Source organism: Saccopteryx leptura, chromosome 2, assembly GCF_036850995.1.
Source record: "Saccopteryx leptura isolate mSacLep1 chromosome 2, mSacLep1_pri_phased_curated, whole genome shotgun sequence".
NCBI lineage: Eukaryota > Metazoa > Chordata > Mammalia > Chiroptera > Emballonuridae > Saccopteryx > Saccopteryx leptura.
The window spans coordinates 277,688,181-277,715,751 of record NC_089504.1 but is presented as its reverse complement, the minus strand read 5'-3'; the positions used below and the strand labels follow the sequence as shown (position 1 = coordinate 277,715,751).

Below are 27,571 nucleotides of genomic sequence, written 5' to 3'. Positions count from 1 at the left end.
TGTACCCTTCCATCACCATTTCTTCTGAGATGAGATTTTCCTCCTGGGTGGCCCATTCCTTTGTTTAGTCATCTTCACTGTCAAAATGTTCTTCCTTGTGTCCAATATGAACCTTTGATGCTGCCTCATTGCTACAGTCTGTGTCTGCCTGGTCAACTAGACTACACATTTCCCAAGGGCAGAGCTAGTAACCTTGAACCCCACACTCGGCCACAGTGCCAGGTACAGGCCTTGATGCAGAGTTTTAGATGGAGCAAAAGCTCCTGTTGAAGGTCATTTTCTCATTCTAATTAACAAATATGCCTGGAGGGGGATGCAATGATTTTCATGAAGTGTAAAATTAGACTTTAATATTTAATAAGAGTTCACCAAAGCTGGCAAAATTTTAGAGCGTGTTTCCTCAAAATATTCTATGTTACTTACTTGGACAAGGGTGCATCAATCCCCACTGAGGACAACAACTGATTTACGCCTGCCGAATTGTTCTTAAATTGTTGCCCTTCGGAATCTTGTTCTCTTCTACTTTTCTGAGACCAGGTTTTAAACAACGAGTATGTGTGTGTGTGTGTGTGTGTGTGTGTGAGAGAGAGAGAGAGAGAGAGAGAGAGAGAGAGAGACGGAGAAAGAGACAGAGAGAGACAGCGACAGACAGACAAAGAGGTAAAGAGACAGAGATGATGAGAGCCTCTAGACGTGTAGAGATTCACCTGAGCCTATTTCAGGAACATGTATTTGTTGGCACCGGGCCTGCTGTCATGGGTACTTTTGGGTAGGAGAAGTGAACTTTCCTCAGCTAGTCCTTACAGACTCCGAACACAGGACTGAAACTTATATCTTAAGGGGATGTTTGCAGAACTACCCTTAACACCTTTGGTAGCCAAGTCACCAACCATCCTCAGATTCTAGTCCCCACTTCCTCTGTCCACATGGATCAAGAGTTGGCAACTTCCCTTTTCTTCCTCTGACATGTGTCCCAGTGGGGAATGATGACCAGCTTATACCCTGCGGGGGAGACCCTGACTATGCAGTCATTGAATGTCCCTCCTTCCTTCCCTACTGTATGCAGCCATTCAATTATCTGAGTCTGTCACATCCTCTGGGGAACACAAAATGGACACTTGCGTTTTATCAGTGGAAGTAAGACATGGTGTAAGTAATGGTATAAGAAATGCAGCTAAAGGGTTGTTGGGATTTAGAAGATTTCTAGAGGAAGAAAAGGCATTATGGAAAGTAAGGATGTGAATTGGAGCTTGAAGGACACAGGGATCTAAACATGTGCAGGGGTGTGGTGAGTGGAGGAGGGAGTCAGGCTGAAAATCAGAAGTGCTCTGGGGGTGTGGAGAGGAGCTGCTGAATTTCTGCTTGGCCGAAGAGACAGTGCCCAAGAAAGGCTCCGAGTCAGGGCCCTCCACCACACAGCACACATCCTGTGGGAATGTGTCTAACATCTCTTCACTATAATCGTAACAGTCATTGAAAAGGGGTTATTTTGGAAAGCATGCTCCTCTGGTGAACAGAGAAGAAGGAATCCTGGGAGCATAAGTGTGGTAGCAAAAGAATAGGGATGGTTCTGTTGGGTCCAGGGTGGAAGAGATGTGAACGAAGGACAGGAGGTCAAACTGAGGTAAGGCCCTGGAAAGCCTGAAAGGCCTGTCAGCTCGGGTTTCATTGGGTGCACAGAGGGGAACCGCTGGGAAGTGTGGAGCAGTGGGGGACTGACTGAGCCAAGTTTCAGAGATGTGTCTGGAAGGAGGAGACACCGAAATCAAGAGAACCAAGACGTTCTTGAAATATTCCCGTGAAAACTAATGACAAGGAGCCCGGGGACAAGGAAACAAGTCACAGAAGAAAGTATGTCACACAACTGACAAGGATGTTGTGAAGATCAAATGACTGATCGTTTCAATCATTCAGCGGATATCACAGAGGACCTACTGCATGCCTGAGCTGGGTGCTGTGTGTTTGGTGGGAAGCAAGGCATCCTTCACTCTCCCACTTATGGCATTTAGAGGGCTCTCGATAAATATTAACTGCCCCCGAGGGTGTGCTGGGAGGGTGGGGAGGACTGTGAGGCAGAGGGAGGTATGAGCCTGCCAAACCGAGGGGATGGTGATGCCACTAGCTGAGAGGGGAAACTCTGTGAGATCCGAAGGGGATTGCGGGGCTCCTGTTTTATCTAAAGAGAGGTTGCTGTACCAGCAGGACATTTCCATGACATCATTTAAACTCACTGAGAGCAAACCCTGTTGTGTTCACCGTTCTGTCCCCAGCCCACTGCTCAGTGCTTTGGCCACCCCACCTGTCCCAGCCCCAGTGCCTTGTTTTTCTTCCTGCCAATTCTGGTGATGGCTGTGTTGTGTCTCCCTGGGCAAGTCGCCTGCAAGCAGGGAGCCACTGAGAGGAAGCAAGTGCTGGGCCTGCACTGAGCCGGTGGTATCTGAGGCCCTGGCTTCCCAGCAGCTTCCTGGAAAGGCCAGGAATACACATCGAAAGTCCAGGGATGAAATGCTCACAGGCAGGGCTCTAACCAACGAAGACAGGAGAAAAAAGAAACCAGCAGATTTCCGAGCTGCGCAGGTCCACATGGCCTTCCTGGAGACGTCTTGAGGACTGGGTAACAACCGTGTTTGTTGCAAATCTGTAGTCAGCTTGGAAACTCACCTCCTTGTACTTATTCCTCTTCTCTCTCTTCCTCACTTCCCTTTCCCCTCTCTTGCTTCCTTTCAATGGACATTTCCAATAAAATGTTAAATATAAGCTTCTAACTCAGACATTTAAAAAATTTCCCCTTAAAGAACTGAGACCTAGGGAAGGCTCAATAAGTACTTGTTAGATGAATGAGTGAGTGGCCAGACTAGGGGCAGGTTAGGTAATGCAGGGCAAGAAATGAAGATACAGGAGTTTTTTGGGTTTTTTTTGTTTTTTTTTTTACAGAGACAGATAGTGAGTCAGAGAGAGGGATAGACAGGGACAGACAGACAGGAATGGAGAGAGATGAGAAGCATCAATCATTAGTTTTTCATTGCACGTTGCAACACCTTAGTTGTTCATTGATTGCTTTCTCATATGTGCCTTGACCGTGGGCCTTCAGCAGACCGGGTAACCCCTTGCTTGAGCCAGCGACCTTGGGTCCAAGCTGGTGAGCTTTGCTCAAACCAGATAAGTCTGCACTCAAGCTGGCGACCTCGGGGTCTCGAACCTGGGTCCTTCTGCATCCCAGTCCGACGCTCTATCCACTGCGCCACCTTCTGGTCAGACACAGGAGTTATTTTGAAAAAGTCTTAGCTTTGCACTGACTATTTAGAAATGTTGACATGAGGGTTGTCTCCACAGAATACAAAGGCACCTTGTCTGACCAGGCAGTGGCGTAGTAGATAGGGTATCAAACTGGGACACAGAGGATTCAGGTTCGAAACCCTGAGATTGGCTTGAGCGCTGGCTTATCTGGCTTCAGTGCGAGGTCACCAGCTTGAGCATGGGATCATAGACATGACCCTATGGTTGCTTGCTTGAGCCCAAAGGTTGCTGGCTTGAGCCCAAAGTCACTGGCTTGAGCAAGGGGTCAATCACTCTGCTGTAGTCCCCTGGTCAAGGCACATATGAGAAAGCAATTGATGAACAACTGAGGTGCCGCAACAAAGAATTGAGGTTTCTCATCGTTTTCCCTTCCTGTCTGTCTTTTCCTATCTGTCTCTCTCCTAGGTGTGAGAGGTTGCAGAGGTAGAGAGAGGCGAGAGAGGAGGCAGACCTGAGACACACATTTCAGAAGCAGGGGAAAGAAGGAGGTCTATGAGGCAGAGACTACTGGTGTTCATCAAAGCTCCCTTACACCTCCAGGCTACAGCTGGGTGCATTTCCAGACTCTGAAGGTAGGTGTTTTAGTGAGTGAATAGTGAGTGAATAGACAGAGCTTCTGCTGTCATGGAGCTCCAGTCAAATGCATGTAGAAAAATTATCCTGCTGGTACCTTAGCCCTTTCAGACCTGATACACTGCAACCTCTTGCAGGATCTGCCACACTCCCAGTTTGCCGGCATAAAGAATGACTCTGAGGTCCCAGGGGATAAGGGAACCACAAGATCGAAGGACCCAGGCTTTTGAATCTTGTGACTCTTCAACCAAACTCTTTATGAATGAGAAATAAACTTTTATTGCTTAAACCATTGTGATTTAGGGATTTCTCTGTTAGAGAAGTTAGTGTCACATCATAACCTGGCCAGTGCTGAGAAGACCAGAGGCAGATATTGAAGGTGAGGAACAGGAGCTTGTTTTGGTCTTGAGGTCTGGACTTGTAGTTCCAAGACCTGTTGTCTTTTACACAGGATGGTACTGAATACCATCCTTCTAAGCACAAGTCTTTTTTCTTTTCTTTTCTTTTCTTTTTTATGAGCTCCCCAGCCAAAGCCACTGAGCCATGTTCTCGAGTGTTACTTAAAGAAGGCATCAGACTTCACAGTCTGGAGTCTACTGACTCCCACAGCAGGACAGTCGTCTGATTTTCCTCCTACAATAAGAGGCATGTGCCAGAGTTCTTCAGCTGAGAACAGAAGCACCAGGAAGAGAGGGACAACAGGCCCAGGGAAGACAGAAGCTGGCTCTCCCTGGACTCAACACTGAGGACTGTGGGGCTGTCTCCTTGTGTATCTTTCACTCATGACTCAGCTCTGAGCCCCTGTCTTCCCTGTGGGTCCCATTCAACTCGATTTCCCACAAAGAAAATCTTATGGGTATAACTTACTACATGTGTTCTCCTCTGTAATGTTACTAGTGACAAGAACCTAGAACTGTTAGCCCACCTGGTTCACACAGAACAGGAGAGGAACAATTCCTCAAAGGAAGTAAAGCCCAACACAACAATAACAGGTACCTTGGAATCCTCGTAGCAGGGCTGTATTTTCATACAGGAGTAGACAGGAGCAAGCTGTTCAGATGTTCCTGGGATCAGCAACCATTGACCTTTCCTCAGCAAATGCATTTTTATTTTAAAAAGTAAATCTTACTGGGGGTACTGACTAGAATCTGACTGTCCTCCTTGCATTTGAGACAGCCTGAACTGACAAGTACCTGGGCTTGGGGGAAGCGTGTAAATTAGAAGCTGTGGATTAGAAGTCGGGAGACATAGATTCTATTGTCACCTCTACTTTCAACAAACTGTTTCATTGTTTTATACTCCTATTTCCCCATTTAGAAAACGAGGTAATAGGCCCTGGCCCATTTGCTCAGTGGCAGAGCATTGGCCCAGTGTATGGATGTCCTGGGTTTGATTCTGAGTCAGGGCACACAAGAGAAGCCACCATCTGTTTCTCTGCCCCTCCCCCTCCTCCTCTCTTTCTCTATTTTCCCCTCCCATGCCATTGCTCAATTGGCTCAATTGGCACATCACCCCAAGTAATAAAGATGGCTCCATGCAGCTTCTGCCTCAGGTGCTAAAAATAGCTTGGTTGCAAGCATGGCCCCAGATGGGCAGAGCATCAACCTCAGTCAGGGGTGGGTAGTGGGGGTGGGGGTGAGGGGATGGAGGTTGCTGGGTGGATTCTGCTCGGGGTGCATGTGGGAATCTGTCTCTTTATCTCCCCTCCTCTCACTTCGAAAAAGAAGAAAAAGAAAAAAATAACCAAACAGGTAATAAAACCTGTTCTACCTAATTCACAGATTTATTGTAAGGGAGCGGGGGTAAAAAAAGAAAGGCAAAATACCAAAAAGCTCCTGAAAGGACTTTAAGAAGCCAAAATCAAATGTAAGAGCAGTTAGTCACCAAAGCATCTGTTATGAGTTGACTTATATCCCCTCAGAAGGTGTGTTGAAGTCCTAACCCCCAGTTCCTCACAATGACCTTATTTGAAAATAGTGTCATTAAAGATCCAGTTTGTTAACATAAGCTCAAACTAGACTAGGCTAGACCTTAATCCAATATAACTGGCATCTTTATAAGAAAGAAGAAAAGACACAGAGACAGAGACACACGGGGAACACCATGTGACAATAGAGGCACAGATTAAAGGGCTGGAGCCATGAGACAAGGAACACCAAGGGTTGCCAGCCACTACCAGAAGCTAGGAAGAGGCAAGGAAGGATTCTCCCCTGCTGGCTTCAGAGCCAGAATGGCCATGTTGAAACCTTGAGCTTATACTTCTAGCCTCCAGAACTCTAAGGCAATACATTTCTGTTGTTTTAAGCTACCCAGTCTGTGATACTTGGTGACGGCAGCCCTGGGAATCAAATATAACATCCTTTGACAATTCCCATGGCACAGGGAAACTTGACCAAAGCTCTTGGCCCATCCCTGAGAGGTTTGTGACCTAGAATCAGACATGGGTCATGGGACAAGGACCTGGATTTCAGGGCTTACATCACTGATGGGAAGGTCACAAAGAGCCAAGGTCAGTTTTGGAAAGCCCAAAGCAGCTCACAGAGCTACATAGATTCACACCGCAAGGGGAGTTCAGTTCGTGCTGCCTGAAACCCTCACCTCTGCCTGGAGGGCCAGTGTGCTCAGAGTGGAACTGGGAGAGTTCCTGAGGCCCAAGCATGCTTTCACTTCCTGCACGAGTGGCTGAAGCATCACTTTCACACTGCGCTCCTCCACCACGCAGGCTCCCAGCTGCAAGCGGCACAGTCAACACACCAGGGAGCTCACTGGGCCTAAGAAATCATCTTTAGGAAAAAAGCTTGCAGTATGGATGCTGTCTAGCAATTGGCTCCTACATGGCCCTTGGGGTGCTTTGCTGTAGAGGAAAAGTCATTACTGAGATTTGCCTGTGCCGAGTGGGTCAGTCAGGCCCCTGGGTGAGCATAGGCATATGAACTAGTGAGATGTTTGCACACATACACTATGTTTTTGAATCTTCACAATAACCCAGTGGGGTAGTTATTATTACTATGTCCATTCTACAGACACAGAAACTGAGGTGCAGAGGTCTCTGATTCCAGAGGCCATGTTGTTATATTACTTAGAGAGCTTATTTGGATCAGACTGTTCTTAATTAAATCTAAAAGCAATAATTCAGTGTAAAAAGTAAGAAAAGCAATAGCAGAAAAGTGTATATATGTGTGTAGCCATGATCTACTTTGACCATAATACTTTTTTTTCAGTGAGAGGAGGGGAGAAAGTGAGACAGACTCCCGTGTGCACCCGAACTGGGATCCACCCAGCACCCCCATCTGGGGCCGGTGTTCGCATCAGCCGAGCTATCCTCAGTGCCTGAGGTCAACGCTCAAACCAACTGAACCACTGGCTGCAAGAAAGGAAGAGAGAGGGAAGGGGAAGAAAGATGGGAAGAAAAACAGATGATCGTTTCTCATGTGTGCCTTGACTGGGGATCAAACCGAGGAGTCTGCCTGCCGGTCTGATATTCTATCCACCGAGCAAGCCAGCCAGGGCCTGACCATAATACTTAAAGGGGAAGAGATGCTAACTTTTATGAATGTCCCACTCAATTTGGTGAGAGGTGGAGCACAGATGTGAATCTAGGTTATCTGTGAGCCTGGTGTGTTTTCCATGACCACTATTGCCCAAAGTGACAGCCAGGGCCTGTTATCTCATGGGTCTTAGAATACCTCACTTAGCACTGGGCACAGAATAAAATGTTTATTGAATTAGGTTGAATTAAACCCTAAATTAGTTTAATGTTCATTAAGAGAGGCTTTGACAAATAAATGGACATCGTACAGATGAGAGAAGGAATGAGCTATCTGTACCGATGCGGAATCTGCTGTTAAATAAAAAGAACAGTTCAGAGATGAGCACGAGGAGCATGATTCCTTTTTTGCAGAAAGAACAAGGTTTTCTTATCAATACCCACATCCATTTGTTTATATATGCAAAAAAGGTCTGTATCCAACTTCAAATGATAATAATGCTTATTTCTGTGGGGGAGAATCATGAAAGACTTTTACATATTTTATAAAAAGGGAAAACATAAAGATACTTGTATTTTGAAAAAAGCAAAAATGAAAGGAAGAAAAAAAGACAAGTTGTTTCTTGTGGCAACAGATCCCACGGTGCGGGGATGGGCCTCAGACTGGATTCCAGTGTTGCTCCCAGGAAGGACCCTGGGGCTGCAAAGGTGGGGGGGGGGTGGCTTCATTCAGAGCCTTTCTGTCTGTATGCTGCCACCTCTTTCTGTCTCTCCTTCCAGTCCCCCCTTGTGTTATGAAATACACTGCTGGCAAAAATTAGGGGATCAAAGAACATGCAGATACTCCAGTACTTTCAGCCTTTTGTATAGTGCATTTTCACCCATGAAATAAAAGTTGGTTTTGCATCTCATTTGCAAAATCAAACAACTTTCTTTGACTTGTTGTTTGCTTTTCTGATGTTCTTGTTTAATAAAAAAAAATTTAAATGCTTCTTTTTTTTACCACTTCATATTCAGTTTGGAATATCCCCTAATTTTTGTGAACAGTGTATTTCCATTCACTACAAACATACAAACATAATACAAGGAACCAGAACTCTGGAAAATGGAGAAACTCTTTGTGTTATATGAAGTAAAAATTCACAGGAACTAACTTGAGGGGGAGCCTGACTAAATAAATGTGGGGTGATTTCAGCATTAAAAAACTGCAGTAAGCCAAAACACTCATTATTCCAAAACTGATAAGTAAAGGGATAAAAAACAAACAAGTAAGTTTGCCTTTCCTGTATAAGCTATACTTCATGGTGAGCAAACAGTTGATTTACAAAATTAGTTTTTGTCTCTGGCCAATTGGCTCAGCGGTAGAACGTTGGCCCAGCGTGTGAAAGCCCGGGGTTTGATTCCTGGTCGGGGCACACAGGAGAAGCGCCCATCTGCTTCACCACCCCTCCCCCTCTCCTTCCTCTCTGTCTCTCTCTTCCCCTCCCGCAGCCATTGGAGCAAACTGGCCTGGGTGCTGAGGATGGCTCCATGGCCTCTGCCTCAGGTGCTAGAATGGCTCCGGTAGCAGTGGAGCAATGCCCCAGATGGGCAGAGCATCATCCCCTGGTGGGCATGCTGGGTGTATTCCAGTCGGACACATGTGGGAGTCTGTCTGACTGCCTTCCCGCTTCTAACTTCAGAAAAATACAAAAATAAATAAATAAATAAAGTTAGTTTTTGCCTTATTTTATTTTATTATTATTTAAAAATTTTTATTTTTCAGTTGCAGTTGACATTTGATATTATTTTGTATTGGTTTCAGGTGCACAGCATAGAGTTTAGATAATCATATACTTTACAAAGCGTTTCCTCCTATATTTCCAGCACCCACCTGGCACCGTACATAGTTATTACATTAGTGCCTATATTTCCTATGCTGTACTTTACATCCCTGGGACTGTTTTGTAACTACCAATTTGGACTTCTTAATCTCTTTATTTTTTTCATGCAGTCTCCAAGTTTATTCCTCCCCTCTGACAACCATCAGTCTGTTCTTTGTGTCTGTAAAAGTTTGTGTGTGTGTGTGTGTGTGTGTGTGTGTGTGCATGAAAGAATCCCAGCTAACAGGAAAAAAAATAGAATTAGAAAAATCCCTGTTTTGCATCCCTAATAACAGTGTGGATCAAAGCACTAATCACCAATGGCAGCTAAAACCTGAAGGTAAAATATGAAAGGGAATTTTTGTCATAAGTGGATGGATGAGGCTGAGAAACTCTGGGACCCACTCATCAGTCTAACACCCCAAACAGAGAGATGCTAGGCATCACCTGTCTCCTGATGGAATACAGTGGGAGGTACCCAGCACCATCTATGAAGTATTCTTGCCATAAAATCAGGCCTCCAGACCTGACCTAACTACCCTGTTATAGGAGAGAGGGGCTCAGAGAGCCATGTTACATGACACCTCTGAATTTCAACCAGCAAAGTTCAGAATGTGGTAAACTTTACAGCTGAAAAGAGACATAAGAGACATTTCAAATAAATATCATTTGTGGACTTGTGAATTCTTAGGCAAACAAATCAACTATAAACACGACCAAGCATTTATGAGATGACAGGGAACTTTTGAACATTTAAGATGTTAGGAGGATTTATGGATAAGTCCTTGATGTAATGATATATGATGTGATGCTAAGATTTGCTTCAAAATAATCCAGTATGTGGGGCTGGAGAGAGGAGTGGGTGGTGGTGCGAATAAAACAGTCCTGGCAATGTGTAGGGGAATTTATTGTACTGTAATCTCTGCCTCCATACATGTTTGGAGATTTTCATAATAAAATGTTAGCAAAAAGCAATAAAAGGTATGGGCATACAACTTACTTAATTCTTCTATCATGATGGTGGTAGAGGTGGTGGGTATATGGAAATATATGAGTATGTGTGTGTGTGAGTGTGTGTGTGTGTGTGTGTGTGTGTGGTCTCACACACTGCTTGCTCCTAATTCAAATTGCAACTCTGGAACGAATGCATTCTATTGAAAATAACTTTTTGGCAGGTGTGAATTATGTCCCAACCTAACAGGCCCAGCTGGATTTCTAAGGGGTGGTAATCAGGCAGACACAGACACAGGTCCCTATTTAGGGGATGGCTGGGGCCAGCCCCACCCGGTTCTCCCCACGGTCAAAGACAGAGTAAAACTGTCTAATGAAGACATCGCCCAGGATCCAGAGGGGCCCAGCTGGAGGATGGATGTCAAGACCTTGAAAGCCACTGGAGCAGAACTTCATTCCATCTACAAAGTCCTAGGATTGGAAGGGAGGCTGTGAGTGACATACTGGGAAAGAGGGACGTGTGGCGGTGGGGCCTCACTGAATAGCCTGAGACAGCTGCTTCACAATTTTGGTTGGTTGGTTCCTCCTCCTGTTTCAAACACCTTTGTACTCAGTAAAGCGTTTAAACAATTTCACAGATGTGGGCCTGGGCTTCTAAGTTCTACAATTTTGAGGACTGGTCATCTATTACAGTGGTCCCCAACCCCCTGGCCACGGACCGCTACCGGTCCGTGGGCCATTTGGTTCCGGTTTGCAGAGAAAGAATAAATAACTTACATTATTTTCGTTTTATTTATATTTAAGTCTGAATGATGTTTTATTTTTTAAAAATGACCAAATTCCCTCTGTTACATCCGTCTAAGACTCACTCTTGATGCTTGTCTCGGTCACGTGATACATTTATCCATCCCACCCTAAAGGCTAGTCCGTGAAAATATTTTCTGACATTAAACCGGTCCGTGGCCCAAAAAAGTTTGGGGACCACTGATCTATTATACACTCCCATCCCCAGCACCATTTCACAATGGGGAAAACTGATGTAGAACTGAGGAGAGAAAGGTTTGGCATTAGAAGATCTTGATTTAAATTCTGGTTTCTTTAGTTTCTAGTGAAGCTTAACTCAATTTATTTTAAAAGGAGAGAAGTTGCTCTATAAATGGCTAGCCAATGCTGTTTTCTCACTGACATTCTGACAAGAATCATTTGAGTGGCTCCTTTCAGGTACAGGGCAAGTAGCCATCCCTTGTTCCATGAGAAGAATGAATCTCCTCCAACCTCATATTTTAGTTTGGCAAAGAGTTGGGATCTAACAGAAAGGTGTGGTTTTTCCAACAAGCCCTTGAAGTTTGAGGTTGCTGATGAGGAAGTGGGAAAATTTGCAGAGGGCTAAAGAGCTTTCTTGAGAGAAAGAGGACAGTAACACAAAGGTATTATAGCATCCGTGATGGATTGAGGTGGCTCTGATTGGAATCTGCTGGCAGAAAAGGACAATGGCACCATATTGGGTACAGGGAAAGGCATGGGGGTGAGTGGGTGCTGGAGTGGTGAACTGTGTATAGATGATGAATGTGGCAGTTGAAATGTCTAGCTTGTATTCACTACAATGTTCATAGTGGCTGCTTCGGAATTCCTTTGTTGGAGGAGTTTAGGGGGCCTGACACAAAGCTGTGTTTTAAAGTAAAACATTTGGTTTTACTTTTACTATATGTTTACACCTGGTGGCTTTAGGAAGGGGTTAATGGAGATCAAGGTGTGGAGGTGGGTAAAGCCCTAAAGCCCTTAGTCTACACCTTAGCACCTCAATTCTGGCGCAGTCACCATAATGCTGTGGGTGACTCTTGGGCAAAGTTAGTGCATTAAAGTGTGTCACCAAAGAACTATGATATTGAAAATCAGGCCAACTGCGGTATGAAGTGGGCATGGATTTCCCAGACACCAGGGAGTTCCCTTTCTACTGCATCCTTCATTCACACTCATGCTTCTACCGCAACAAGGCATTTTCTTGTTTGAGGACAATGTTAATTTGAACATATATTAGAAGAGATATAACCTTATTTTGTACCTCCTACCCCTAGACAGCTCATATCTAGAACCATTAACTGTCTGAGTCTCAATATACCTGTCTAAAAAATGGGATAATAACATCCCCAGTCTGACTTGGGGTTAAGAGGATTTTGCTGGTTGAGGTCAATGACAATGTTGGCAAAGCTCATTGAATGGCTTGTCCCAGGTTTGAGGCTCTTCAGGGCGGAACAGGAAACTGGAGAACCAGCCCAGTGGTCCTTCCACCCTACACAGGCAGTGGCGTCCTTCCCAGAGGAAATGACACCTCGGTGCAGGGTAAGACAGGAGGGGGGCTTGGGGTAAATGCAGCCTGACTGCGGGCGACTGTTTGAGAAAAGGGAAGTGGCAGGTATGTGGGGAAGGCCCAGTGACTTGCAAAATGAAAAAACAGAGCTTTATTTCCTTTTCTGCTATATTGTGTGTGTGTGTTTTGTGTGTGCAATATATTTTTAATTGAATTCATTGGGGTGACATCAGTTAATAAAATTATATAGGGTTCAGTTGTATAATTCTATAATATCATACATCATCTGTACATTGTATTGTGTGTTCATTACTTCAAGTGAGAAAGCAGTTCTTACCAGCAGGGTGTAGGCAGTTGGTTGAAGAATGTAGGGGACTCCATTGATGATGAAGGTGACATCTGGCATGACATTGAGATTGTCACACTCCACAGCATACTAAAACACAACATAGGGTATCACTTTAGAAATCTACCATCTCCCAAGAAAGGCCCCGGCCCCCTGCTCTCCCTCGCCCTCAGCAGGCGCTCACTTCTCCATCCATGAGCTCTGCCCCAATGGCCTTCTGCAGCCGCCTGATCTCATCCGAGGGGCCTGTGATGAGGGAGGTCCCTGTGTCCACAATGGCCTGGCAGCCTTCTGGGCAGAACACCACAGTGCCCCCCACCTGGATTCTGAGGGCAAAGGAAGCATCGTCAGTCCCCCAGCCTTCTCCTCCGGCCCCCTACCCCCGGCCCCAAGCCTCCCCTGGCTCCCCAGCAGCTCTTTCCCCCCACTGGGCTCTCTGACACCTGAAGCACGTTAATGATTTCCATTTTGGTCTCTCTCACCAAAGAGTTCCATGCGTGTTCCTCAATTTGTTTTGACTGAGATTCATAGCAGGAAATACATTTACTTCTTGACCCACACACATGTACTCATACACACAATAAAAATTTCATGAAACAGTGTTTGACCATAATATGTGAAGTGCACTGATATTTTCTGTTTTACTCCATTTCATTAAAAAATGTAAGTCATGGCCCTAGCCAGGTGGCTCAGTGGATAAAGTGCTGTCCCTGAGCACCAGGGTCTCAGATTCAATCCCTGGTCAGGGCATGTATGAGAAGCAATCAATGAATGCACAACTAAATGGAACTACTAAGTGTAACAATAAGTTGATGCTTTTCTCTCTCTCTCTCTCCCTTCCCCCTTCCTCTCAAATCAATGGAAAAAAATTTTAATGTAGGTTGTGATCCCCTAAAATGATATTATGACCCATAAATGGGTAAATCCTTATAGTTTGAAAGACCCTCACAGACAGTGGACATTGGGGCTTTTTGCTCTTGTATCCCTAGTGCTTAGCATATGCCTGGCGCCTTGCTGGAACTTATTCCTGGCTGAATTACATTTTAAAAAAATTCTGTCATTTCTAAAACAGTGCCAGGAATGTGTTAGGTATCTAGCCTCACTTCTCCAATTGCTCCTTGCCAGGTGTGTGTGCGCGCGTGCGTGTGTGCACGCATGGGAAGGCTCAGGCAATACTGCCACCTCCGTGAAACCCTTGAGGATTTCATCAGATAGAAGCTGTCTTGCCCTATCTGCTGGGCCACTTTGGTGGCACATCTCAGGGAGCACTGACCACCTTCCTCTTTACTAGCAGTAGTCTGTACGCAGATCTCATCTGTACATCCTTTGTGAAAGCAAAATCTGAGTCCATTCACTTTTGCGTTCTCGTTTCACTCTGCCTGACCTCTGTGTTCATTAATGTTGACTGAACAAGAAGCAGCTGGTTGAGTGCTTGTAGTTGCCATCAGTTGAGTTGAAGGCACACCGCATGTACAAGGAAGGAAACTGAAAGTTGGTACCCATGCCTGTCATCCTGGTTCCTGATGCTCCTTCCTACTCCTCTGCTCAGCACCTGCACACCTCTAGCCTCACACAGCAGGCTCCCCGCATCCTCCCCCAGTGGCCAGCACTTTCATTCAGGTCAACTTAGTTAATTCAAGTAGACCTGTGCCTATTATGAGTTCTTCCCTCAATACCATACTTTGTGGAGAATACTTACGTGTCTACTGCGATCTGCCAGTAACCTTGCTTGGTGACTGGGACCCAATTCAGACTCCCAGAGAAATGGGAGTGGTCATAGCCTCCAAAAATCAGTTCGCTCCCTGCACCACCTTCTGGGTCACTACAGGGAGAGAAAGGCAGATTGCTAAGGAAGAGCCACTGGAAAACCCTAGGAACGAGCTTCAGCTAGAACTCTGGCCCTTGGTCTGAATCACTCACACCAAGTAGACAGGCAGAAATATAACCCCAGGCTTTGAGACCAGGGCTTCTGACTACCGCGAACTGGTTAGTCTGGACCTTTTGAGCAAATGAATAGAGACAGCTCTGCTCACTGATCTGTGAATCCTCCTGCTTCGTGGATAAACAGGATGCAGAAATGGGGAAAACAGGTCTGGACATGCAGAACCCATGCAAGACCAAGGCCAGGACCACCCTGAGATGTGCATACACTGTGTGACTGGAGGCACCCCTAAAAGATACCTTTTCCCCGAGTATGTTCCCCACTATTGTTGAGCTGGTGCCTGGAGTTTGTTTCCACATTATTCACTCTTTTGTGTTAAGGCAAAAAAGCTAATGTGAACACAACATGACTTGTTAAAGCTTAAACATTTATTATTTTTTATTGGTGACTTCTCAGATTATGTTCTGGCACCTAACAGGGTTGTAGGGCAATAGGACATAAATCTGACTTATTTTCAGGAGAAAAAGGATCAGAAAAATACAAAACTTGGGGCTTGGCAAGGTAGGGTATTAAAGGGGAAGAGAACTGGTTGTCTGTGGGAATCTTAAGAAAGCGATTTTGAAGAGGCAAAGGGTAAAGAACAAATGGTTGTTGATGGCCTTTCTACAAGGCACTGTGCTAGGAGTTTTACCTGCCTAATCTTACTCAATTCTCACACCACCTAGTGTCCATTTGAGGACACAGAGGCTCAGGGAAATGAAGTAACGGAAATGGTAGGATTTAAGTCCAGGTCAGAATGACTGCAAAGCCTTTGCTGTTTCCCATGGCAGCTCATATCTTCCCAGGCAGGAGGGGAACAGGAGGCTCAGAAAGGGGGAGGCAGAGGAGTCTAGACAACCTGCCCTTCACTCACAGTTCTGCCCAGGGCCTGTCCCAGTTGAGGCCATGCAAGAGAAGAATAATTTGATCTAGGAAAGTTAAGACTCTCCACATGGGAAAGAAAAACAAAGGAAATGGGCTTATGCTAAAACAGGGGAAGGTCAGCCAGGTCTTCTAGGAAGGAGTGGGGAAAATAAATCTTCTCTGCATAGAGAGGAAGGTGAGATGACCCTCCCAGGACCCCAGACAAGAATGAGCCTCATGACCTTTTCCAAAACCACCACATACAATTCAAAATACACATAACATAACATTTACTATTTTAATCACTTTTAAGTGTACAGCTTAGTAGTGTTAAATATGTATATTCTAGTTGTTTTGCAGTCTTTAGAACCTTTTCATTCTGTAAAACCAAATCTGTGCAGCCATTCAATGACTTCCCACTCCCTCCTCCCCCAATCCCTGTTAGCCACCATTCTACTTTCTAGTTCTATGAAGCTGACCACCCTAGGTAGTTCATATAAGTAAAATCATACAAGTGGTCCTTTTGTGATAGGCTTGTTTCATTCACTTAGCATAGTATCTTCAAGATTCATCCATGCTGTAGCATGTGTTAGAATTTCCTTTCTTCTTAAGGCTGAATACATTCTATTGTATGTATATGCTACACTTTGTTTATCCATCAACAAGTAATTATTTTATTGTCAGCTTTATTTTCCTGCCTCCCCCATTGGAATTAAGCTTCTGAGGACAGGGACTGTCTTTCATGTTTCATTGTGTTCCCATTGCCTAACATGATGCTCGGCACACAATAGGGGCTTGAGAAGTATTTACGGTATTTCCCCATATGATCCCATGTATAAGACGCACTTCAATTTGAGGGTCCAAAATTTGAAAAAAAAAAGTATTACATAAAGTCATTGAACTCAAGTTTTATTCATCATAATATTCATACAACCCCTCATGACTGTCAAAACTCCCATCCATTAGCTTGTCCTCATCTGTGTCTGATCACGAATCACTGTCTTCAACAATGGGCGCAAAAACAAGTGCAAAAAAGCGCAAAATGCAAGTAAAAAAAGTACAACCACTGTATAAGACACAACTAGTGTTTAGACACCAAATTTTGGTGGGGAAATGAGTGTCTTATACATGGGGGAATATGGTATTCACTGCATAAATAAGTACCCAATTCCAGTCATTCCCTAAATTAGTCCAGTGTACTAGAGTTATTAACAAAGTGCTTTTCACAACAACTTTATGAGGCAAGTCCCATTTCCTCAACAAAGAGATTAAGTGTTTTTCCCAAAATCACATAGCTGGCCAAACAAGAGCTCCAACCCAGGTGTTGTGGCTGCTGGTCTAGTGCTCCTTCAGGGGCACCACGTCCTCTCCCTGGAGATATAATTGACCTCAGCTGGCAGGCTTACCTAGTCATGTAGACAGAAAACATGGGTACGTCCACCAGGTTCTGGGCCAACATGCTGTCGAAGACTGGAGTCACCCCTCCAACAGCCAAGGAAGGGTATCCCAGTCCCAAAATTCCATCAAACTCTGCATTCACAAAGCTCTGGCCAGGCTCTGTGACGCTCTCTCCAAACTGCTGGTTGACCACAGTCAATCCTTCCACCTGATAGGAGAAAGACCAAATTAAATGTGCACAGTTCTTTTTTTTTTTTTTTTTTTTTTTAAGATTTTATGTATTCATTTGAGAGAGGAGAGAGAGAGAGAAGGGAGGAGGAGCAGGAAGCATCAACTCCCATATGTGCCTTGACCAGGCAAGCCCAGGGTTTTGAACCAGTGACCTCAGTTTTCCAGGTTGACGCTTTATCCACTGCACCACCACAGGTCAGGCCACAGTAGTTCTTTGGCAAAGGGTCTCAGAGCTCTCTGTCCTGAAGCTAATTCTTCTCTGACTCAACGTTTCTTGGTTAAATGGGCACAGTAATTTTTGCCATAGTCCCACTCAATTTTTCAACTTAAATTTTTTTGTTGAAGTATAATACAGAAATCATAAATGTGCAGTTCAACGAATGTTCACAAACTGTACTTACCCATGTGAGCCAGCTCCCAAACTGAGAAACAGGACATTGTAACCCCCCAGACCCCCTTCATGCCCCCTGCCAATCATTGTGCCTTTCCTCAAGAGCAGCTAGTCTTTTGGCTTCTAATAGTATGTATTGTCTTTGCTTCTTTTTGAATTTTTTATAAATGGATTCACACAGTATGAATTCTTCAGTATGTGGCTTCTGTCACCCAACATTAATTAGGCTTGTTGCATGCTGTTCTAATTTGGTCATTGTATGCCACAGTATGAATATACCATCATTATTAATGCCTTCTATCATGATGGATATTTGGGTTGTTTCCTGTGCTTGACTATTGCTAATAATGCAGTTTGTACATGTCTTTTGGGTGAACTTGTGCATGTATTTCTGTTGGATATATGCCTCGGGGTAAAATTGTTAGATCATCGGGTATGCTTAAATACTGACAGATTGAGTAAATACTGACAGAATTTTCCAAAGTGATTTGTACCAACTGATGTTTTCAATACCAATATTTTGAGAGTTCCAGCTGCCAGTGGCTCTATATCTCCACCAACACTGAATGTTGACTTCTTTTCCATTTCAGTATTTTAGTACATATGCAGCAGGCACATTTGTTTTTATTTTGTATTTCCTGATGACTAAGGACATTGGACATAGGATACTTTCTTTTGTGAAGTAGGTTTGTCTGCATTTTTAAAAAATTGATTGGTAATGGTTCTTTATCTGGGATCAAGCTCATATTCTGGAATCTCATCCTCTGTTGAATATTACAAACTTCTCCAGGTCGTGACTGGTGGTTTTACACTCCTAATGGTATTTTTTTTTTTTTTTTTGTATTTTTCTGAAGCTGGAAACAGGGAGAGACAGTCAGACAGACTCCCACATGCGCCTGACAGGGATCCACCCGGCATGCCCACCAGGGGGCGACGCTCTGCCCACCAGGGGGCGATGCTCTGCCCCTCCGGGGCGTCGCTCTGTTGCGACCAGAGCCACTCCAGCGCCTGGGGCAGAGGCCAAGGAGCCATCCCCAGCGCCCGGGCCATCTTTGCTCCAATGGAGCCTCCCTGCGGGAGGGGAAGAGAGAGACAGAGAGGAAGGAGAGGGGGAGGGGTGGAGAAGCAGATGGGCGCCTCTCCTGTGTTCCCTGGCCGGGAATCGAACCCAGGACTTCTGCACGCCAGGCTGACGCTCTACCACTGAGCCAACCGGCCAAGGCCCCTAATGGTATTTTTAATGAACAGTAGATATGAATTTCAATATAGTCAAATTTATCAATTTTTTTCTTTTAATTAGTGTTTTTTATAACTTGTTTCAGAAATTTTTACCTAAAATTTATGAAGTTATTTTTCTATGTTTTCTTCAAAAAGCTTTGTTATTTTATGTTTCACATTTATATTTATAGTCTATGAGACATTCTATAATGTGTGAGGTAAGAGTCGAGTTTTTTTGTTTTTACTGTATGTATATCTAGATGACCCAGAACCATTTAATAAATACATCATCCTTTGCTCCTCTGAGGTATCATGTTCAACATAAATCAGGTGACTGTGTGAGTCATCTCTGAATTTTCTATTCTGTTCCATTTCTCTATTTGTCTATCCTGTGCCAATACCACATATCTAAATTGCTATATTTTTATAATAAGTCTTAATATTTGCCAGTATTATTCTTCATCTAGAGTATGTTGGTATATTACATATTTATATAAATTTTAGAATTAGCTTGTCAATTTCCAATAAAAATGTTTTTGTTTTGATTGAGGTAACATTGAATCTATAGATCAATTTGGAAAAAATTGACTTATTTAAAATACTGAGTCATAAGCATGGTTTATCTTTCAATTTATGTGGATCTTTCTTAATTTCATTTAATGTTTTATAGTTTTTAGAGTAAAGGTCCTGTACATTATTAAATTAACTTCTAGGTATTTGATGTTTTGATATTATTATAAATAATATCATTAAAAATATGTTTTCATTTGTTTTCCCTAATATATAGAAATTTAAGCCTGGCCTGTGGTGGCACAGTGGACAGAGCACCCACCTGGAACACTGAGGTCACTGATTGGAAACCCTGGGCTTGCCCAGTCAAGACACATATGACAAGCTATCAATGAACAACTAAAGTGAGGCAACTATGAGTTGATTACTGCCCCCCTGCCCTCCTCTCTCTGTAAAATCAATAAATAAAATGTAGGTAAAAAAAAGAAAGAAATTTAAATGATTTTGTATGTTGATATAGTACCCAGCAACTTCACTAAATTCACTTACTAATCCTAATAGTCTGTAAATATTTTGGGATTTTTCCACATATAGAATCATGTAAATGTGAACAATAACAGTGTTATTTCTTGCTTTACAATCCTAATGCCCTTAATTTCTTTTTTTTTTTTTTTTTTTTTACTGCCTTATTGCATTAAGATTGAACATCCTTGACTCATTCTTGATTTCAGGGGGAAGTCTCTCAATAATTCTTGATTAAGTATGAAGTTTGCTGTGGGCGTCTTTATAAATATCCTTTATCAGATTAAGAAAGTGACTTTTATATTCCTAGTTTTCTAAGAGATTAAAAATCATGAACAGATGTTGAATTTTATCAATAGAAAGGATTATGTGATTTTTCCCCCCCTGTTATTGTCTTAGATGATAAATTCCCAGAGAAAAATGGCTCTGGGTTGGGATACCTTATCCTTTTATATATCACAGAATTTTATTTGCTAACATTTTGTTGAGAACTTTTGCATCTACATTTGTGAGAAAGAGACTGGTTCTACAATTTTTATTTCTTATAATGACTTTTTGAAGTTGGTCAATTTATGTTGGCTTCACAAAATAAGTGATTAACTGTTTCTTCTTTATCAGTTATCTGGGAGAATCTGTGTGAGGTTGGCACTATTTCTTCCTTAACTGTTTGGAAGAATTTACCACTGAAGCTACCTAGGCCTGGAATTTTCTTTGTGGAAAGGTTTTTAATAACAGAGTCAACATTTAAATTGACATTGAAGTATTCATATTTTCTATTTTTTTCTTGTGTCAGTTTTGGCAGGCTGTATTTCTCAGAGGCATTTGCCAATTTGTTTTAAAAGTGTAAAATTTATCAATATATTTAAAAATTATCAAATTTATCTATATAAAATTATTATTATTATTATTATTATTATTATTACAGAGACAGAGAGAGAGTCAGAGAGAGGGATAGATAGGAGCAGACAGACAGAACAGAGAGAAATGAGAAGCATCAATCATTAGTTTTTTGTTGCGACACCTTAGTTGTTCATTGATTGCTTTCTCATATGTGCCTTGACCGTGGGGCTACAGCAGACAGAGTAACCCCTTGCTCAAGCCAGCGACCTTGGGCCCAAGCTGGTGAGCTTTGCTCAAACCAGATGAGCCCGTGCTCAAGCTGGCGACCTCGGGGGTCTCGAACCTGGGTCCTCCGCATCCCAGTCCGACACTCTATCCACTGTGCCACTGCCTGGTCAGGCTAAAATTATTCTTGGTATTTTCTTATCATTTTAATGTTTGCAGGGTCTTTACTAGTGCATTATGTCATTTCTAATGTTCTTAAGTTGTATTTTCTTGATTAGTTTGCTAGAGGTTTACAAATTTTATTGATCTTGGTAAAGGGTTAATTCTTGGCTTTATTGATTTTCTCTATTGTATGTATTTTATTGATGTCCCATTCTTCTATTTATTTCCTTCTTTCCTCTTTCTTTGGGTTTGATTTTCTTTTGTTTGTTGTTTGCTTGTCTTCCTGTTGTTTATTGCTTAAAAGAGATGCTTAGATCATTGATTTTCAGCTTTTCTTATATATACATTTCAGGCTATAATTGTCTTGTTAAGGATTGCAGTAGCTGTATGCACAATTTTGGGCATGTCATATCTTCATTATCTGTATCAGCCAGTGTTTGGTAAGAGAAGCAGCCATTAGGATTTATATATAAAAAGGGTTATATTCTAGAATTGACTGTATGCCATTGAAGGTGCTGGTTAAACAGTGACATTAGGAATTTGCTTTGTCCTGGTGCTACAGCCTGAAGCCTACAGCTTGGCAGTCAGTAAGGAAAGCCATGTCAGATGGGGGAAGGGTGAATCAAAACTTTAAGGTTGAGGATGGACTGGAACCCACCCTGTTCTTTCACTGCTCTGAGCCTCAGTAATGGGGGTGTCCTGTAGCACATGCTGACACGGTCTGTTACAGAGATAAACATGTAGCTGGTACCGGAGCCAGGAAACTGGAAGAAGGGACCCATGGAAGCTGGAGTTGCTGTGGGCTTGGCCATTGCCCCATACTACCCAGTGAGCCGGCAGATAAGCGACAAACTAAAAAGGCTAAAATTTCCCTTCCCATGCCAGTTCAGTCCCTCCTCTGCTTCTCAGCGGCAATTGGGATGATTGGTTTGGAATGTGATGTAGCCTTCTAAACAGTTATTTGAACTTTTACATATGTTCTAATAGAGAAACTCAGTGTACTGTTTTATCTGTATGTGATATTTTTCCATGGTGTGTTTTTTGCTCCTGACATTTTTTCACTCCATATGTCCTACTCTCACCCACTTTAAAGGGATGTTGATGAAGGCTGGGCCCTGCTGGCCTCAGGAGCCCCCAGAACTGGTCAGTGCTCGTCGTTAGTGGATCAGCCTGTATTTCCCCAAAGGCCTTGTCATATACAGTAGTCCCTCCCTTATCCAAAGGGTAAGCATTCCAAGACCCTTAGTGGGTGCCTGAAACCAGGGATAATACTGAACCCTATACATGTTGGGTTTTTCTATGCATACATATGGTAATGTTTAATTTATAAGTTAGGTACAGTAAGAGATTAACAATAACTAATAATAAAATAAAACAAAACAATATACTGTAATAAAAGTTACTAAAATGTGGTCTCTCTTTCTCTCTTTGATAACTGATCTGATAACCAAGTTGGCTACTAAGTGACTAATAGACAGGGATCATGTACAATGTGGATATCCTGGACAAAGGAAAAATTCACATCCTGGGTGAGACAGAATGAAATGGTGCAAAATTTCATCATGCTATTCAGATAGACATGCAATTTAAAATTTATGAGTTGTTGCCTGACCAGGCGGTGGCACAGTGGTTAGAGTGTAGAGCTAGGATGCTGAAGACCCAGGTTTGAAACCCCAAAGTCACCAGCTTGAGTGCGGGGTTGTGGGCTCGAGCATGGGATTATAGACATGACCCCGTGATTGCTGGTTTGAGCCCAAAGGTCACTGGGTTGAGCCCAAGGTCGCTGGCTTGAGCCCAAGGTCGCTGGCTTGAGCAAGGGGTGACTGACTTGATGTAGTGCCTACCTCTCCGGTTAAGGCACATATGAGAAAGCAATCAGTGAACAGCTAAAGTGCCGCAACTAGAAGTTGATGCTTCTCATCTCTTTCCCTTCCTAGCTGTCTGTCCCTGTCTTTCCCTCTCCCCACCCTCTCTAAAAATAAATAGATAGCTAGCTAGCTAGATAGATAAAATTTATGACCTGTTTGTTTCTGGAATTTTTCATTTAATATTTTCAGACCGTGGTTGGCTGAGGATAACTACAACCATGGAAGGTGAAACCATGAATAAGGGGAGAACTACTTAATAGTGCCCATAAACCTGGGTAGGACAGGACCAAGGGTCTCCAGATCTCTTACATTGTTTACGTTCCCACAGTTCTGGGACCCAAGAACCTTTGGTCAAAAGGAGTTTAATGAGCAGCTTATGAGCTCAGCATCAAGTTCAAGGCTAACCCAAAACCTTTGTTTTGACAACTCAACTAGGATTGTGGCTTGCCTCCATGATTAGACTCCCACCTCTTACCTCATTGCCTTATTTCAATAACTGAGTTCCCACCTGAGCCCAGGCTTGGACTTCCTTATCCCTCAAGATGGAGGCCTGGTGTTGTCTCCTTGGTGCCCCTGGGGCCAGAGATTCAGGAGTGAACCCTGCCACCAGGTTCCTAGCCCTGTGCACTGTGTCCCTGGAGGAATCCCCCTTGTCACCTCTCTAGGACTCCGCGCACTGAGCAGACTGCAGACTGACCCTTTGCTGCATTTCAGGCAGGGAGCGTTACCTCCACCTGGTCAGCCCTCCTTGTTTCTACCTCTTCTTGAAGCAAATCTGACACTGTTCCACTAAGTGCTCTGAAAAGTGTTCTTTCTCCCGGGTTTCTGATCGAGAGAGAGAGAGAGAGAGAGAGACAGAGAGAGACAGAGAGAGAGAAGAAAAAGAAGGAATTACAGTATACTCACAGAGACTTGGTCAGCTCCGATGATTCCAGACAAGCTCCCAGTTCCATACTGAATGAAGAAATGACTCCCTGCAGCACTGTAAGTGCTGGACCGAGAAGGGTAGAACCTGGCGTGTGTCTCTGGAAAGCAAGGATGTGGCTCTCGCCTGGACCATCAGCTCGCTACCTTCATCCCTGCCCTGCCACCCCAGAGTGCGGTTTCTTCCCCCACTTCCAGTTGTTGGCCCGACCAGCAGCTTCTTTCTCACTCTGCCTCGGCCTTCCTTGCCACCTCTCCTTTTTTCTGCCCCCAGCGCAATGGGAAACAAATCTCCCTAACATAGACCTGCCCAGACCAGTCCGAGGACAGAATGATGCGCAGGGGCCTCTGGAAAGGTGGGCCAAGGCCCTCCCTAGTGAGCTACTACAGTCCCCTCTAGACGCATGTGGGGGACTAATAAGGGACCAAATTGTCCTTGAGCAAACATAATTGCCTGTGGCCTCATGAGGCACACCAAAATAAACACCGGGTATCAGGCACCGGCAGCACCTCTGCCAGCCACTGTGGGCCAGAGCCTGGCATTCAGGGATAAACAATTGCCATTCCAGAAAATCACTGCCAGGTCCTTGCCCAACCCATGGACACCTAGTCTTGGGGTTTCCTGAGACATTGCGTCTCTAAAACTTGTCCTGCATAGAATAGGCCATCTTTCCTCAGCTCTCCTTTTCCTAGTCTTCACAAAAACCTCCGAGTTACCTCTGGCCAAACGGGTCCAGCACACCTGGTGCCCCACCAGCCCCACTTCTGGTTTTTTAGAAGGCAGGTCACGGGGCCTCCTTGAAACAGGTGAACAATCTGTGCTAGAACCTGACCCACATACCTGCCCAGGAAAAGCCACTGGAATGGAACTGTCCCCTATATTCTTTTCAATGTTCCAAAGGGAGTGAGTCACCATGTATTCAAAAATTTGTATTTCTTGATGGCAGAGTTTCCTCCTACTGGTTCTAGTCAGTATGAAAGTTGCTAGCTTGGATAGTAGTTAAGTTTTAGCTTTCTTCCTGACCCAGCCCTGTTTCTGCAGAAGGCAGTCCCAGGGCAGACTCGGGGTGGAGAGGGGAGGCTGTGTGCAGGTATGACCAGTTGCTGGAATCAAACCCCTTCCCTGGGAGTGCCAGGTTCTGGATCCATATGTGGCTTCCAGCCATTCCCTGTTAGGGCTCCTGGCTCACTTACTGCAGGCTGGGCTGGTGCAGTACACAGAGGGAACCCAGAGGTTGGAGGAGCCAGTATCAAAGATGACAGTGAAGTTCTGCGGAGGGGAGCCAATGGAGATGGTGCCAAAGTATTCCATCTACAGGCAAGGGAGAGAAGGGAACAGGGTATGGGTGCTGGGAAGGGGTCAGGGACCCAGGGAGAGCTCTGTGGGGCCACTGCTTGGGCTAGCACAGACTAGGGATCAGAGACCCTGGGAAATGGCAATCAGAGGTAAAAGGAACAGAGGAAGGATGGAGAGGGAGAAGGTCAAATCATTATCCTGATTCTCATTGTTATGAGTCATTGCGAGCAAGGCAGAGGAAGCCCCTTTCCTCATCTCTTCCTCTCATCCCTGTTCTCCCAGAGAGAGCTCCACACACTCAGGTGCACGGGGGCTTATTCAGCCAAGTCCACAGGGACCCAGGGGATCAGCCCATATGGAGAGGAGAAATCCAGACTGGCCCTCAGTGCTGCTGCCCACGAGCCATGACCCAGACTGAGCTCGCTTCCCCTCTCCCCACTCCCAACCTCTGCCCCAGGATGCCTCACATCCAGGTAGTTGATGAGGGGCTCATTGGCACTCTGGTCCATTGTGCAGGACTCGGTGAACTGGACCATGTCCAAATTCTGGGATTTCCAGAAATCAGAGAGCTGGCCCCGTGCTCGGATCTTCTTTCGGAGAGACTGACGCCTCCTGAGGGGCACCCTGAGGACAAAGCCTTATGTGAGGAAGAGATGCGTTTCTGCCTCTCTCTAAACCTCCCTCCCCTACTCCATTTTCCCAGAGGTTAATTGGGAAATTACACAGGAGGAGATCTGCAAAACAGCATACCAGGGTCTGACCAGAATCAATGCCCTCTGCCCCAGCCTGCTTAGTCTCGTGTCTGCTCCTGCAGACTCAGACTTTTAGACTTGAAATGGCCCTCTCTCCCAGAGATGGGCTCTTTGAGATCTTCTGGGAATATAGGGCATGTGGGGAGGGGGTCTGAAGTTTTACATGAATCTATGAGGGCTGATTTAAAGGGACAGAAAGATTCTTGGAGGCAGTGGTCACTCTCTTGGGGAAATACTTGGGTGTTTTGAATTGCAAACCACAGCTGCAGTTTTCTGCTGTTTCCAACATGAGAAGGTCCCTGGGCTCAGACAGGCAGCTCCGTCAGAGGTGGAGGCCGAGGGATGGCTGGTCGTGGGTTTGAGACCAAGGCTAACACAAGGCAGCCACTTGGTAAACCTTTTCCAAGCCCTCAGTTTCCCCTCCTCTTTATTTCCCCATCGGCTTTCCTCTCTCAGGGGAGCCCTAAGCTTGAGGGCAGGGCACTGCCCCTGCTGCACACAATGCTGGGGACATGGTCTCACCTGTGGAGAGGTCCTTGAGCCTGCCCCAGGTCCAGGAGCGCCAGCAGCAAAAGAACAAGCGTTTTCATTGCAGCTGCTTCTTTCTCGCCCTGTACTGGCCTTTCTGACACTTCTCCTTTCCTCTGTCCCACAGGGCAGGGGGACTGAATCTCTCTCATGCAAACGTGCCCAGCCCAGTCTGAGGACACAGAGATAAGGTCCCTGAAGTCAATAGTCAGGCCCAAAGCAAACATGGCATGTGTAACAGGGTGTTGCAACCTCCACACCTCAGCTCCTTTCACTCCTGCAGGGGTGGGTGGATCTGGGCTGGGACTTGGGGTTCTGTGCAGCCTCTAAGAGTAAGAGTGTTGTCCAAGGCTCAGCATCTCCCCCAGCCTTTGGCACCCACCCTGACCCAAGAAGCCCTGTATTTATTGAGGGAGCACCTTACCCCTGAATGCTGGGAACCACCTTTCTGACTGTTATCATGAGTCTGTCTAAAGACTTCTGAGAAGTGGAAGCTCAGTTGTCATGCATGACTCAATTGTCACATGTGGAAAGGGTTCTAACTCAAAGTATTACTTAGTTTGTTTTATCTGTATTTCCTCTTCTTTCCTTAATTCCTTAAGAGCCCCAAGGCCAGTCCACTTTGAAACAGCAATCAGCACTTCCCAAAGCTGTGGATTGTGGGGACAGTGTTTCTGATCCCAGAGACTTGCTGAATCCAGGGCTAAGGTTAGGGGGAGGCTCAGAGGAGAAAACAGAGGCAGCCCTCGAGGGCCAGGGAGGTAGGTGCCAGGGGTGAGAGTTCTGAGCAGGTGCTTGTATAAGTTTACTCACACTGCCATACGAAGTCCCACAGACTAGGTGGCTTAAGCAACAGAACTTTATTTTCACATAATTCTGGAAGCTAGAAGTCCAAGGTCAAGCAGAAGCAGGATTGGTTTCTCCTCAGGTCTCTCTCTTTGGCTTTTAGATGGCCGCTTTCTCCTCCCTGTGTCTTTACATGGTCTTTTCTCTGTATATCTGTGTCCAAATTTCCTCTTCTTATAATGACACCAGTTATATTCTGAAGTCCTGGGGGTTAGGACTTCAACATATGAATTTTAGGGAACACAATTCA

The 27,571-nt window shown here is 44.7% G+C and overlaps 1 protein-coding gene across 2 annotated transcripts; it reads right to left on the bottom strand.

The window, feature by feature from the left end:
- Nucleotides 1-9,084: 9,084 nt before the first annotated feature.
- Nucleotides 9,085-26,617, bottom strand: CTSE (cathepsin E). 2 transcript variants are annotated; one of them, XM_066366070.1, is made up of 9 exons: nt 26,470-26,617; nt 25,663-25,819; nt 25,093-25,210; nt 23,881-23,999; nt 17,016-17,215; nt 14,524-14,646; nt 13,009-13,150; nt 12,816-12,914; nt 9,085-10,641 (listed from the first exon to the last, which is right to left on the bottom strand). In XM_066366070.1, the coding sequence occupies exons 1-9, from the start codon at nt 26,535-26,537 to the stop codon at nt 10,477-10,479; spliced, it is 1,191 nt and encodes a 396-aa protein (XP_066222167.1). In that variant the 5' UTR covers nt 26,538-26,617; the 3' UTR covers nt 9,085-10,476. The 2 variants fall into 2 exon arrangements, with proteins under 2 accessions (XP_066222167.1, XP_066222168.1); XM_066366071.1 differs by having other exon boundaries at nt 23,887-23,999.
- Nucleotides 26,618-27,571: the final 954 nt, after the last annotated feature.